This window comes from Sciurus carolinensis, chromosome 7, assembly GCF_902686445.1.
Source record: "Sciurus carolinensis chromosome 7, mSciCar1.2, whole genome shotgun sequence".
In the NCBI taxonomy this organism is placed as follows: domain Eukaryota; kingdom Metazoa; phylum Chordata; class Mammalia; order Rodentia; family Sciuridae; genus Sciurus; species Sciurus carolinensis.
Genome location: NC_062219.1, coordinates 51645183 through 51660800, shown reverse-complemented (window position 1 = coordinate 51660800; position 15618 = coordinate 51645183). Strand labels below are relative to the sequence as shown.

The following is a 15618-nucleotide window of genomic DNA, read 5'->3' as shown; positions in this document are numbered from 1 at the left end:
CATAATTTATAAGAAAACATTTTATTCTACAAAACAATCTGGAACGCTTTGTTGATGTGTAAAAAGTTATATTAAATTTTTAAAATTTAATCTATATGTGGCAATATGGCCTAGGCTTTCATCAGATGATAATCGTTATAGGGCAAACAAGATTCTGTATTCCTGAATAGGAAAATAAGATTAAACTGTAAATATATTTATAATTTTTATTGCCCTATTATATTGAGTATCAGTTAAGATTTCTCTTGGGAAAGAGAAAATGAAGCTTCTTTGGCTACGTTAACAAGTGTACTAGAAATGTTTATAACTAAATACTATGAAAAACTAAATTTCCAAGATAAACGACCAAGAATAGTATTACTTTGCAAAGAAAAGAAACTTAAAGCAAACACTAAAGAAAGCACACAACAGATTAGTTTGTCTTGAAAACAAACTGTTCCTACAAATCACTTCCTTAAATTATATGACTAAAAATAGTGTTAAAGAGTCAAAGTGGCGATTATAGTAACTGGAACAACTTCACTAGAGCATAACATGGCCAGTGAAGAAAGTATCAAGCTTGGTAATGTTTTATTTACTTATATACTTGTGACCTGTAAAACAATAACATGTAGCACTGTTTGAAAATATGGACATTTATTACAAAATCAAGTGGTTGGATAAAAAAGTAATTATACTTCACAATAATTTAAAACAAATAGTGTAAGTAATTTTTTATAAAAGATATATAATTTCTTAACAGTTGTAATAAAGTCTGTCTCTGAAAAGTTAGTGGATATTACATGGAAATATTTATATTTTATGTTCAACTCTTAGTATGTACTTTGAAAAAATTTAAACAATATCAAAATATAAATTATAAATAAATATAAAAGTGAATCTCTACAAGATTTTTACCAAAGACATGATTATCAGTGTATAAATATTAGGCAATAAATAAAGCAAACTATTAAAGAACTGTTCTCTCAATTTTGATAAACTACCTACAGTGAAGGTAACAGGATTTTACTAATTTCACACACTGGTATCAATGTATTGTGAATAAACAGAAACTACTCTTTTTTAGACAAAGTATTTGTGATAATATGAAACAGTGAATTTTCTGAATCACAAAAATTCTGAAAAAACAATGTGAAATTAGGAAAAAGTGACAGTTGTATTTCTTGGTTTCTTTTTTACACAGCTACACTTAGTCTAGGGATGTCCTCCACAGGCATGCTTTTTGTGGCATCTAGTTGGCTGTACTCCTGGATGAGTGCTGACAAAGATGACACAGCTTCTGTGAAACAGCTCTCCTCCATCCCTTCAACCTGTAGATAGTGATGGAGGTGAGCCTGTGAATACAAGAGGATAAAAATTACCATTCCAGAAACTTTAATACATACAACTGTCCCATAAGGTAATACTGTTAAAAATTCTAGTACATTTAGCTTTACAACAAAAATGAGAACTTGAGTCAAATATCTTGCCTAAATCCTATAAACTCAGGAAATATATCTCATTTAAAGTACAAGTAGTAATAGTAAGCTTCTCCTCTTCAGTTAGTACAACAAAATGGCAGATGAGGTTGGTTCTGATTTGTAATGTGATACACCTAAAAGAGCCACAGTGAACAGGGAGGAAGGTGAATGATTACCTTCTTTTTGTAGAGCCTCATGAACCTCTCTCTCAGTTCCACGAAGGTAGGCTTCACGCATGTGTTATTTGCTAAAGCTAATAATGAATGAGAGTGGCCCACAGGAGGTACAGAACACAGGCTGGTCTTCCAGCCTTCTTGATTCCAGGAGACAAACTGTAGAGAAGGTTTTAATCTGAGATAAAAAACTCAAAAGTAAGAACTAAGGTACAAAAAAATGCCACATGATGGTAGTGCATATTAGTTAAACAGAGGCATTACTGATGGTACCATGCTAATTGCTTAGTTTATAATTTTTTTTTTTCAACTGTTAACAGTATCATGGGGCAATGTGAGAGGGAACTTAGACACTTAATAGGAAGACATTAAATCACATGTGATGGTGACTGAAAAAGCTAGAAACACATCGTTTAAGATTAGAAATCTGGAGATAAAAACAAACGAGAGTATTATGATTTAATTCAAAGGAGTAGTTTTTCTAAAAATGAACTGTCAAAGAGCAAGACATAAACACAAGCTGTGATGTAACAATGGTGGTAATAAAAACAATATTAGCTACAAAATTTTAAACACTTCCAGAAAATAAAACATCTCATGGATCACTTAATATTTATAAATAACTTTGTACTATCAATACTTTTATATTACACTTGAAAAAAAGCAGGGTCCAGGAAGGCTAAGTAACTTGTGACATTGCTATAATTTGAGGAGAGGTTGTCTTAACTACTATGCTACACTGTCCCAAGCAGCACACATAAATTATCTTGAAAAATAGAAACCAAACCTTTCAATATTTCTGCGAAGATCTGAAACTTGTACATTTCCTCTAACCATAAGAGCACAGGCGAGATAAAGGCTATGTTTGGGATCTGCTTGAATTAGCTGGTGATCTTTACTAAAGGCATCTGAAAACATCTGATCCAACCTAGAACAATAAAAAGTGTCAGTTTATTAAAAAAAAAATTGTTTTTTTCAATATGTAATTATAAAATGAGAAACTAGCCAGGCACAGTGGTGCATGCCTATAATCCCAGTGGCTCAGGGGGCTGAGGCAGGAGGATTGTAAGTTCAAAGCTAGCCTAAGCAAAAGTGAGGCCCTAAGCAACTCAGATCCTGTCTCTAAATAAAATACAAATAGGGCTGGGGATGTGGCTCAGTGGTTGAGTGTCCCTGAGTTCAATTCCCTGGAAACCCAACCCCACCTCCCGACTGAGAAGACTGTCATCCATAGGTAAATAAAAAAATTCACACTATACTAATATTAGAATATATACCATGTATTCTAAATATATTAAATAGCTATCATTCTTTCAAAGCCATCTTTTTATTTGTTCTAACTACACATGACAGCAGAATGCATTTCAATTCATTGTATACAACCTTTTACATAGCACAACCTTTCATTTCTCTGGTTGTACATGATGTAGAGTCATACCATTTGTGTAATCATACATGTATATAGGGTAATGATGTTTGTCTCATACCAACATCTTTCCTATCCCCTTGCCCCCCTTCCCCTCCCTTAACTCCCCTCTGCCCAATCCATCAAAGCAATCTTGATGGGAAATAGGAGGAGCAATCATGTAACATCTCTCTTTGTTTTTTGGAAAAAAAAAACAAAAACCAAAACTTTTTCAGTTTATTGGTGATTTCGGGTAACTACAAAAAGCTAATGTTAAATGTAGCATTAGCTCAATGTGGTGGTGATTTCTGAACCCTATATCATTATTGCTCAGTTCAATTGGCTTATTTAATTCAATATCTAATTCAATCATCAAAACTAACTGAAAGGCTACATTAAGACCACTACTTTGTAAAATCATAAATAGATTAATCATTAGAAGGAAATTATTGAAAGACAATGTGATGGCCTCCTATACAAGGTTAAATTCTTTAGTAGTGTTCCTGAAAAAGGAGACTTTAAACTAGAGTCTTGTATCTAAAGGATAAAAAATAAAGGAATGTCTTCAGTTAGCAAGAGGAAGCAAAAGGTGACTGACAGTTTATATCTAACAATGTACAGCTTCTAGGTCCTGAATATGACCCCACTTTGGTTCTTAACTATCATTTAACTCAATACAAATATGATGAGGTTCCTGAGATAAACTTTATTTGCTGAACTTGCAGAACATGTGGGAAGAGCTGCAAAAATCTGTGCTATTTCTCCAATATTTATTAAATTTGTCAAGCACTATTCTGAGCACAAAAAACCTAGCAGTGAACATAATAAAAATTTCCTGGGCTGGGGATGCAACTCAGTGATCAAATGCTTGCCTAGTACACATAAGGCCCAGAGTTTCTTCCATACCCAGCACCAAAACAAAAGCAAAAACACCACCACCACCACTCATCACTACCACCACCACCAACAAAAAACACTCCTCAAAAACAAAACAAACTTCCTGCCCTAATGGAGTTTATGTTCTATACTTATTATTTTACAGGAGGGAAGGAGGTCTCCCTAAAAGGGCAAATAACATCAATCATATGTAATTATGTTCAAAATTCTGGTATGTATGTGGTTTTGAGCATTTTTTTATGGTGTTGACTTACAGACATTACTTTAGAGAAGGATAATCAGAAAAAATCAGAGCCACCATACAACAAGCAGGCCAACACAAAGGTTTACTTTCTTGTAAGATAGAAAAACTAGTGAGGAACTATTATAATTACACCTATAATAGTAATTATAGGTGTACATTAAAGGTGTACATTCTACTTATAAATATACTAATTTAATATGTTGGGCTGATAGTAGTAAACATTCAATGATCAACGTATTCCATAGACTGTGTATGGTACACACTTATCTAGCTAAGGTCTTTAGGATCCCATGCAGAAAAGGAATTCTATCTATTAATCAGCATAACCGGTCATTTGCTACTGGCTCAAATGAAAGTTTATCAATATCACTTGTAATATTCCTGCACCATAGAATCATTTTCTTGCCAAACTTTAACTATAAAAAGAAATCTTTAGTTTTCATTTTCTCATTTACCTACTAGCCCCTTACAGAGTTTGGCAGGACATTTTTCCTTTCAACTGTGAATGTCAGGGTGAATTTTTCAAGCTCATCGTCACTGTACATGCTCATATTATCTTAAAAGCACAATGTCTATAAGAAAACTGATGTAAACTTTAATTTTAAAACTTCCAAAAGCTTAAAAATGACACCACTAGATTTAATTTCAAATAGTTTGATATTTTTAAACAATTACTTCTAAACAAATAAGCATTCACCTAATGAAAAAATGGCTGTTATCAACTGTACTTTATATACCTCTCACAAATAAAATGACATTGATATCTAAAATTACTATATACTTTTTCTCTTACATTTTTTTTTTTAAAAGTATGGCAGATTCAGAAGAAATTGAAAATTAAGTAACATCTTACCTCCGAGGAGGAACATTAATGTCTGCCAGTGTATATAGAGGTGTTAGGCTTGACACAAGATAATGAAGTTGTGGAAAAGGAACTAAATTCATGCTGATTTCATTAAGGTCCATGTTAAGGGAACCTTCAAATCTTGCAGAGCTAAAAGTTTGACATTAAAACAATGAGAAAACATTTTAATTTGAAAAACACACTTTGAATAAAATTTGACTTGTTCAACAGGCATTTTCTCAAATGCATTTTTGTACACTGTTCAGTTTAGATATAGCTCTTTTTGGTATTTCTGAAAGTTAGTATCACAATTATGTATAAGGATAATTAAAATACAACATATAATATCTATAGCAATTCTTATTTTTAGATTAGTAAAGTGTAACTTACTACTATTAAACTTGTTCATTACACAAAATACTTAAAATGGACTTTAGGTCAATAATTATTGTAGAAACTTTACTAAATTTTTTAATATGCTTGATTCACTCTATAATCTGAAATATAATAATGTCCAAGAAATCTTTGAGATCAAAGTCATGGAAATCTTTTGGATCAGCTAACAAGGAGGTATATGTTAGGTGGTTTAAGAAATTAAAATGTTCTACTGCAAAAGAATTTTAATTTTGTCTAAATAAGTGTTTCTCCAGTGTATCTACAATAAAATCATTATTATTGAATACCACTAATATTTCATGGAATGTACTTGTAGAAAGATGCTTCACAGACATAGGAATTAAACTCTGGTCTATCACTCCAAGAGATAAAATATAAGACAAAAGAAAATAACAAAAGAAGCTCCCACAACTTATAATAAAATGCTACTACAAAAATCTCAAACATCATCTAAAGCATAGTCATGTTTTTAAACAGGGTTTTACCTTGTTAGGTTAAGCAGCAAATTTGCCACAATGTTGTTCATTGCATCAAAGGGCCTCTTCTGCTGCTTTTTAAAAGCCCCAGCACTTGAAGTAATCAGACTCTTTGGCTTCACAGTTTTACCCAACTTTCCAGAATTCACCATGAGGTCAATTTTGCTGATGATGTCAAATAAAGACTTTTGAGAGAAAATTTGAGAAGAGACTATTAAGAGTGGACCCAGATGTGCTACTAGGCAAGAAGAGAAAGAAAAACAATTAAAATTTATTTTTTTTCCTCTTAGATGAGAATGCTAAAAGCTGAAGAGAACATTTCATGTAAACACATAGGCATAACACAGGAAAAAATGTACATGAACTTTGTTCATAAGTTTCAATGTCATTTCTTACTTGATTGTCAATGGGCAACACACAGTCTGCATGCTCGTTAAGTTCCTTCATTGCCAAGATGCTATTATAAGGTGAAGTTATGACATCATCCTCACCAGAAGGATAAACTGAAGTCACAAATCTGTATACTTCTGGGAATTCATCTTCAAGCACCTTTAAAAGAAATGTGCCAAGTCCAGATCCTGTTCCTGAGGATTAAAATTTCAAAATGAAAATAGCATGAATGATTCAGAATATAACTGTGAGGACTTGGAATTTTTTTTTATTTGTAAAAGTAATTTTTAATTTATTTGTGTTTGATTATGTATTAACTAATTTAATTTCAGATAAATTTAATTTCTGCACAGGTAGTTAAAAAGTCCTGAATTCCATCTCTGACTGTGTCCATGAGTTTGGAATGACTTTCTATATTTTACTTTTTCATATATTTAAACCTTAGATGTCAAGAGAACTGAATAGTGAAAAATTCAACTAAGTTAACATTCAAATTACACTTAATATCAAGCAACTTAAAAGGGAAAAAACCTATCTTGACAGCTTTGGTGTAGTATACATACAATCTTAATGATGAAGAAAACTGTCATGCCACTAAGAAACAAAAAACTGAGTCAAAATTGTTTAAAATTAAGTATGTCCACTTTGAATTTATAAAATTTTCAAATACGAAATATTGTCACTGGTATTTAAAAATGGAAATTCTAGCAATCTCATTAAAGATAATTTTCTGATGCATAAGTTACATTTATATAAATTCAGATATTTTAATTTTGAGATAGGGTGTTAGTAAGTTGGTCAGATTGACCCTGAACTTGAAATCCTCTTATCTCAGCCTCCTGAATTACTAGGTTTACAGGTATGTGTCAGTGCACCCAGCTAAATTCAGAAATTTTTAAGAACTTAAAGAGAGAAATTTCTGTTGGAATCTCATTTTTCAAACCATAGGATGTGAACTATTAGCTATAAACTAATTACTAGATTGGTACCAGTATTTTTTCTTAAATGAACAAGGAGGAAGAATCAATGTGTCACATATTACATGAGTAAATAAGGTTCTCTAAATCTTTTGTTTCAGACTCTGTGTGTGTGTGTGTGTGTGCACGCGCGCGCGCATGGGTGTGTGGGTGGGGGTGCTGTGTTAGGATATTAAATATGTTTCTTAGTATTCTGGTTAAAAAAGTTTGATGCCATTGGCCTGACTTATATAGATAAATATGAAAAGGTTATGATGCTAAAAATACTACATGAAAAAGATTTTTTGGGGTAGTCTTTAATGGCAGTATAGGAAAATGGAAACTTAAATATTTTTTATGGCTAATATATAAATTGGTACAATATTGTAGGAAGATATATTAGTGACATCAACCAAAACTTAAAAAGCTCATATTCCTTCATTCCATCTTTCTGGGAATATTGCCTATAGCTACGGTGGCACAAATGCATTACACTAGTACAAAGATAAAAAGTTTCTTGATAATGATGGTCTTCTAAAGGCATGGTTACACAGGAAATACAATTTAAAATGCCATGACAGTGAATAAAAGATATGTCAATCGTATATAACCTACTGAGTATAAAATCAATTTGAGCTTGGAGAGAAAGAGTGTGGAATTTAAAAAATTTGTTAATCCTATTTTAAAATTAACAAATTATATTGTTTCTATTTCATAGTGCAGGGGAACAAAATACTTCAGTTCTAAGTTACAGGCTTCCCTGGGCAAAGAAAGCTATGCAGATCATATATTTCTAGTTTAAGTTAATTAATTACCATGTAGTAGATGATTTAAATAAATTAACTGAAAGAAGTTTTTACTTCTGTTTTCTTGGAGATGAGAAAAGCTTAGAGGTGGTTAAAGAAAGTATGTTGATGCAGGGTGTGAGGGCACATGCCTGTAATCCCGTGGCTTGGAAGGCTGAAGTTTGAGGCCAGCCTCAGCAACTTAGTGAGACCGTGTCTTGTGTCTTGGAGGGAAAAAAAAAAAAAAGATAGGGGTGCTAAGGATGCTACTCAGTGGTTAAGTGCCCATAGGTTCAATCCCCAATACCAAAAAAACTATATTGATATTCTCTGATAAGCAAATATAATAATGTGCCAAAAACAGTCCTAGTTAGGAGGTAAGACTGAATAAGCATACTCTGAGGAAAAATAAATGTTCCCTAAAACTCTTATATACTGAAATATGACTGAAAATTTTATGAAAGAAGGTAAAAGAAAAACGTTTTAGCTCTGTTGGATCTTAAAAAGGACTTAAAAAAAATTGGTAATAGTGACCCAATTTCACAAAATTTTAAGGTAAGCTGTAATTCAAATACATGCATATACTCTAAATAGTTCTATCTTTATCAAGCATAGTTCTGAAAACAAGACTTATGTTTGCAAAATGAATTCCCACCTGGATTTTAATATTGTTATAGTCAAATGAGTGAATAACTTTACCTCCTCCCATGGAGTGTATTATAAAGAAACATTGCAAACAATCACAGTGCTCTGCCGACTTTCTGAGTTTCTCTAAAATCTTTTCTTGGTAAAGACTGCCAAAAACTTTGTGACCCACAGCCCTGAAAATAAGAATATAGATTTAAAAAAAATCATTGCATTTATTACTTCTTGATTTTATTCTGTTCTAAATAAAAGGATAATGGAAAAAATTGAAAACTGAAAAGTAAAAATCTGTTTTTACTTCAGTAAGTAATAATGTAATATCTTGAAGATATTAGATGGTAAATTTTATATATATCACTTATCTATAATACTTGAATATCCTGATAACTCATTATCATAGGATCCTAAATTATGGTTTTCTAATTTCATCTTTTCAACTTTTCTCTTGAGATACAATCACAACAAAATAAGATTTCAGTTACTTATTTTTTTGTTTCCATTTAAAGTAAATTCTGAATGGCAGTGAATTTACATATTAAAGAGCAGAATGAAGTCAACTACAAAGACATTAGAAATTTTAAAAGTTAAACTAACCTACTCTGGTTTAAAATAGGAGGAAAAGTGATTACATTATGATGTTATTATATGAAATGGCAAATGTAAAAAAATGTTATTCATGAGACTAAGTCTTTTTGGTTGCTCGAATTTGCAAGTATCCTAATGATGAATTATAAAAATGATTTTTCCATCACATACATGCAGTTAGGCATAATTCAAAAGTTACATAAAAAATTATATGACTATCAGAGAAAAGTCCAGTTGGGATTTCTGGACTGGATTTTTCTAAATTAGTCTCCAAGAACACAAGATTCAAATTCATGTTTTAATGAAATGATACATCACTTCACATTTTGAACCTGAGGTATTAAATATTTGAAGTAAAAAATATGAGATTTGTCAATAACAATAAATTACTTAATTTTTTACAAAAAACACCAATGTGAATTCTTAAATGACCACTGTTGGAGGTTTTTCCCCGGCTAATACAGAGACTATTACATATTTAAGGGTCAAAATAGCATCAGGTTCAGTCTGTATGCTAGGACAAGGTCTGGCTTGCATCTTTATAACAATTCTATTAACTTTGACCAAAGGGAGAACTTGAGAGAGTCAAATAATGAAAGTAAGAGACTGGTTTACAAAAGTACTTTAAACTTCTGTCACTACTTAGTGTTATATAAGAATCAATCTGAGCAAGGCATGTTGGCATACACTTGTAATCCCAGCTACTTGGGAGGCTGAAGCAGAAAAATGACAAGTTTGAGGCCAACCTTAGCAACTTACTGAGATTCTGCCTCAAAATAAAGCTGGGGATGTGGTTCAGTGGTAAGTGCCCCTGGGTTCAATCCCTGTTACCACACACATACACAAGTTAAAAACATTAAAAAAAATCAAAATACTGAAAGGGGCAGAGAGCCCCTGGGTATAAGCCCCAGTATAGCCAAGTGTGGGTTTGGGGGGTTATTGGGAGAATCAATTTGCAAAGAAGAATTTAGAAAATCAATTTTTCCTAATTCATCTCTTTCTTAAAAAAAAAAAAAAAAAAGGTAAAAGGAACTAGGAGTAAAAGTAAATACATGTGGCTTTCAAGCATTGTGAAACACCATCATTTATTAAGGAAAAGAAGATGGTGCTGAAAGGCATAGCTTTGTCTGTGGCATAGTGTATCTTGCACTCACATCAGCAGGACCTAACCAAATAAAGAATGCTTAATTTTCTCAGATAATATTCAAAGTTTATATTAAACATATTCTCACCAATTATTTCCTGAGCCAGAAATATCAGTGATGAGCTGCTTGCTATCAAATACATCTCTCAATGGTCCCTGGAGAATTTCATTCACTACCCCTTCTTCCATATCAATTAAGACAGCCTAAAAAGAGAAATAAAATAGACATTTCCTTTAAATTTATTTATTCTGTCAATGAATTTGTGAGCTGTAAACTGCATTATTCCTTTAAATTTAATCAAAATCTTTATGTAGACTCTGTTAAGCATTAAAAAGGAATCTCTCCCTGTTCTAAAGGTAGACTTCAATTATAAGGTGGATTCTAAACTCTTGCCTTCTCCAATATGCCAACTGGGGGATATAATAATCCTCTCAACTGAATATCTAACCAGGACTTAGAAGTGTAGAAGGTAACCTTAGCCAGAAAAAGTTCTCAACAAACACAGGATGCAGCCATGATGTCCTTTTTGCATCATGGCCCAAAACCATTCAATGACAACATGGTCCCTTTCTCCAAGTAATTCACAATCTGATTCATTACCACAAAATTTTATACTATTAAGAAGAAAAACATAAAACAAATTTAAACACAGAAAGAAAAAAATAGAAAAAAAAAAAAAAAAAAGACTGAAAGGAACATACCAAAATGTAAGCAGAAATAGCTTGGCATAGGATTATTTGTCCCCTCCTCTCATTTTCTTATACTTTACTTTCCACATTCTTTATAGTGAGAGCTGGGGGTGTAGCTCAGTGATAGAGTACATGTGAGGTCTTGGCTTCGATGCCCAGCACCAAAACAAAAACAAAACAAAACAAAACAAAACAAACAAAAAAAGGAGACAAAAAATCACCTAAACCCAAACCCAAATAAAACCCAAAAAACCCCCAAAACCAAAACCAAAAAATTCCCAGCAAAAACAGTGAACAAGAGTGAAAAAGTGAATTAAGAGTTAAAAGAGCAAAGCTGAAAAAAAAATTCTAAAATAACCTTAGTGTACACTATAAATTATTTGTTAACTCCTTGATTCAATTGTCACAGAGAAGTGCTTGGTTTATGGACTTTAGTTCTTGTGACTCTATAACATTGAGCAGTTAGTATGACAATTCTAAATGCTCCAGATGTGAGAATTTATTTAATCCACACAACCCTATGCTCAGATACGATCATCCTTATTTTACAAGAGGAAACTGAGGCTTAAAAAAGTTATGTAACTTGGCTATGACCACCTGGCTAACTTGGCACAGAATCTTCACTCTTAACCATCAAACAATTAGTTTTCTATTATCTTTAAATGAAAAATTAACTTGTATCTATTGCTCTACCTGTTCTTCAAGTTAAAAAGGTTTCTTTTGTTATCATTTATCTAGACATAGATTATCCAGACAAGTATTTCCCCTGAAACAATGAAATGAATTGCTAAATATAGTGTTTAAGTATGAAAATTGCCCCTTAATGTTTCAGGTGGACACAAATGTCTGCTTAGTTTTATTTATAATACTATGGCTTAGTAAATTTTTTTAAATTTCAAGAAGTCAAAATTTTATTGTCAAGTTAGAGAAACAATAGTTATTTTTAAAAATGCATGGAATGTCAAGTATATATATATATCTTACTCGTGCTTTCAAAGAACGAATTTTTCCTTTGGAAATACTGCCACCATCACCAATCACTCTGAAAGAAAAAAAAAAAATGAGAAAAGGTCCCAAGATCTTCCGTGGCTAAATGTGAACTTCCAAATATACAAAAAGGTTGGTTATACGCCAGGTAAAGTAGACACAATAGCCACTCCTAACTTTCTTCTCCCTTACCTCTTATGAGTCTGAGAAAGTGAGAAACTTATTTCCTTAGCTTTCTTTGTAGTTAGGATAGGCCATGTAATACACAGTTTCAGAGATAAAAGGAGAGATATTTCGGGAAGTTTTTCTGATAAAAAGAACCAGACGGAACTGGTTCTAACCTTCCTTTTTTCTGCCTCAAACATGATTGTGGTTATGATTCCTGGGGAAGAGAATGCATTTCATGAAGAATGCATTCATGAAGTAATAAACATGGAAAAAAAGCTAATATACTAAGGAGGGAAAAACATATGGAATGTAGGTCTCTGAGGCATTTTGCCAACCTTTGAATATTCTATTTCCAGATTTCTTTGTGAGATAAATGAATACCTATATTGCTTAAGCTACTATTAATGAGGTTTCCTGTTGCAGCCAAACACCTATGAACTGATATACTAGGTATATACCATTGAGAAACTAAGGCTGTTCCTAGAATTTTATATTGAAAATATGTTACTGAAGTACTGAAATCTATAACCAAGCATGTTGTATGGCTTGATAAAGATAGTACACAAAAAGACAGACTACGTGAAGGGAAGAAGAGTTAAATGCAGATGCTATAGACCAGGAATTGGTAAGCTGCCATCCTCAGGACAAATCTAACTAGCTGCCTGTTCTAAAAGTTTTATTCAAATACAGCCACACTCATTTGTTTGTGTACTATCAATGACTGCATTCATGCTATAAAGACAGTTGAATAGCTATGATACGTCTATTATGATCTACAAATTAAAATACTAACTGATCCTTTATGGACAATGTTTGCCAACTTCTGCTATAAATTTCTATCATGCTATTAAAAAGGTATAATTTGATAAAGAAAGGTACATGAAGATGTGGTCTCATTTTTGAAAAAGATTTTTTTGGTACCCCTTTGTGGAAAAGAAGCTTTGTGTTCAAAGTATACAGAAAGAATAAGGTGCTCCACACCCCCCTGCCTCCTCCTCCCCAAACCTGATTTTGGGAAAATAAGAGTGTTCTAAGGTTAAAGTATAAAAGACACAGAATATATGAGTGTCATTATGTAAAGTATTAAGAGAGAAAAACTCTCAGGCTGAGTCTCAACTATGTAATGTTCAATGAAAGAGTTGTCTATCAAGAAAGAAGTGGGAGTAGGAACTTAGTTATTGAGGTAATATTTTGAAAGATATATTGCAAAGGCAGATTTGAGATTCCTAGTAGGATTTAGGGGACAGGATATTCTGGGTCACAGATAAGATGGAATCAGTCTTTATGATATCTAATTCCAAATACTAAAGACAAATGATAACAGTCATTAAGGTAACACTCCTAACTTTTACGGTCACTAAGCAACCTTCTGATTATCTGATAGATTTCCTACAAAAGAGAATGTGATGAAAAATGAGAATATGGTCTTTCTGAGGTAATAGTTTCTCCTTGTCTATTACTACATTGACTTTTCACTTTTTAATCTATTTTTTTGGTTTTGGTTAATCTGATTGTACTGAAGAACAATGGATTCATTTTGGTTAATCTGATTGAACTGGAGAGCAACGGATTCATTCTCAAGGTGCAAAAAACAAGGTTTCTGAGTTCGCATGCTTGAGCAGTAGGTCCCAGAATTTACTAACAAAATGAAAAGTAATTAGCCTTTCTTAGAAGATACAGACACCTAATTCAGACTAAAACTAGAACTTTTGTTGAATTAAAGACTGATATTAAGTATAATTTTCATGCAAATTCACCACGGTTAGTTTTAGGGAGTATTTTGAAAATATGTAAACTTAATGATTTAACATTAAAAGCTTATGGACATACCCTTATGGACACACCCTGAATGTCAAACTACTCTTTCAGATAAAAGATTTATGATACATATAGCTTTCATTAAATAGACAAAAGTAATGTTTGTTATAAGCAGTTTACACAACTTTTCTCCTTTTAGCACATTCTTATACTTAGAGCAAGTATTCCCGACCACAAATGGACAATAAACTTGAATGCTTTCAAAAGTTAGTCATTATTAGATGCATTAACAAGATACCCTCAGGGAAAATTTCAGCTTAAGAGAAAATTCATTTCAAGGTTAAGTTAAAAGAAGTCACACTAAAGGTTCTTTTTGCTCCTTAATAAAGCCTGAGAAGGAAATTTGTTGTCCTGCGGAATATGAAAATACTAATGATAAAATGAGAATATGCTTTCAATGAGAAAAACAAACAAAAAACCCAGAAAACTTCATAGCTGTCAATTGTTTTTATTGTTTTTTAAAGAATTCTCTCCTAGTCTGTTGACATGCTTTATGTGATAAGACTTTAATATCATCTTACCTGGTATCCACATTTCGAAAGAAGCTGCTTATTGCCTCATCATAAATTCCTTTCTAAAAAGAAAACAAATTATATAATTTGTCTTGATCTTATCCAAATACAGTCCTTTCAATTTTAATAATTCTTATTATTAAATGATGTAATGGCTAGAAGTGGTCATAAGAATATGCAAGCATCACAAAAACGTTTAGATTGATTCTCCGATGTTTGTAGTAGAGAGTAAATGTCAAGAGATCTATAGGTTAAGTTCAGCAGGGGGGTAAAGAAAGACTTCCCCATAGGATTGTAGAACAGGTGTATCAAATCGAGTTTTCTCTGGATTCTTGGTGATCCTTTTACAAGCTGACTAGTTAACAGTCACAAGTGTAGCCTATATTATAAAGTACTTCCACATACATACTGCTTTTCACAAGAACACTAATAAACAGGAGACCCTAAGAATCAGGAAAACATTTATGACTATGGTTTCTGGCCGGTGTTTTTTCAGACTAGTGTGTGTCTAAAAGTAATACACGTCAAAAAAAGGTTACACGTTCTTCACTGACACGACCCCATATAACTTATATCGCACAGATAAAAGCTCAAAGCATTTTCTTTTTCTTTTCTTTTTTTTCCCGGGAGACCTCGGTGACAGGCGAGGGGGACTCCCGGCAGATACCAGTACCTGGTTGACCGCCGCGTGCTCCCTCAGCACCAGGTCCCAGAAACAGCAACCGATCTGGTTTCCGCACTGGCCAACTGCGACCAAGGGAGAAGAACAGAGAGAATGGACATTAGATGGGAATCAACTGCTAAACTCTCTGGCGACCGAATCCCGACAACCCGGTGCAGCTCACCCTGTATGACCACCGACTGGGTCATTTTGGAAGGTGGCCCGCCCAAGACACCTGAAAACCCAACCCCGCGTTCTCATTCGCCCGCAACGGCACTCCACAAGGAGGCGGCCGTAAGTCACACTGCTGTCGTAAGTCGCTACCGTCGCTAAACCCTTCTTTAAGTCCAGGAAAAGCGGGAGGAAGGGGGGGCGGGGCGGT

At 33.1% G+C, this 15618-nt stretch overlaps 1 protein-coding gene across 2 annotated transcripts; it reads right to left on the bottom strand.

The window, feature by feature from the left end:
• Positions 1 to 56: 56 nt before the first annotated feature.
• Tube1 (tubulin epsilon 1) lies at positions 57 to 15529 on the bottom strand. 2 transcript variants are annotated; one of them, XM_047558327.1, is made up of 12 exons: positions 15421 to 15529; positions 15249 to 15322; positions 14585 to 14637; positions 12075 to 12132; positions 10489 to 10604; positions 8726 to 8847; positions 6292 to 6479; positions 5905 to 6080; positions 5033 to 5173; positions 2421 to 2561; positions 1637 to 1811; positions 57 to 1334 (listed from the first exon to the last, which is right to left on the bottom strand). In XM_047558327.1, exons 1-12 carry the CDS (start codon positions 15443 to 15445, stop codon positions 1176 to 1178), a joined length of 1428 nt encoding a protein of 475 aa, XP_047414283.1. In that variant the 5' UTR covers positions 15446 to 15529; the 3' UTR covers positions 57 to 1175. The 2 variants fall into 2 exon arrangements, 1 of the variants encoding a protein (XP_047414283.1); XR_007109464.1 differs by having other exon boundaries at positions 1196 to 1334; positions 1637 to 1792.
• Between the last annotated feature and the right edge of the window lie 89 nt (positions 15530 to 15618).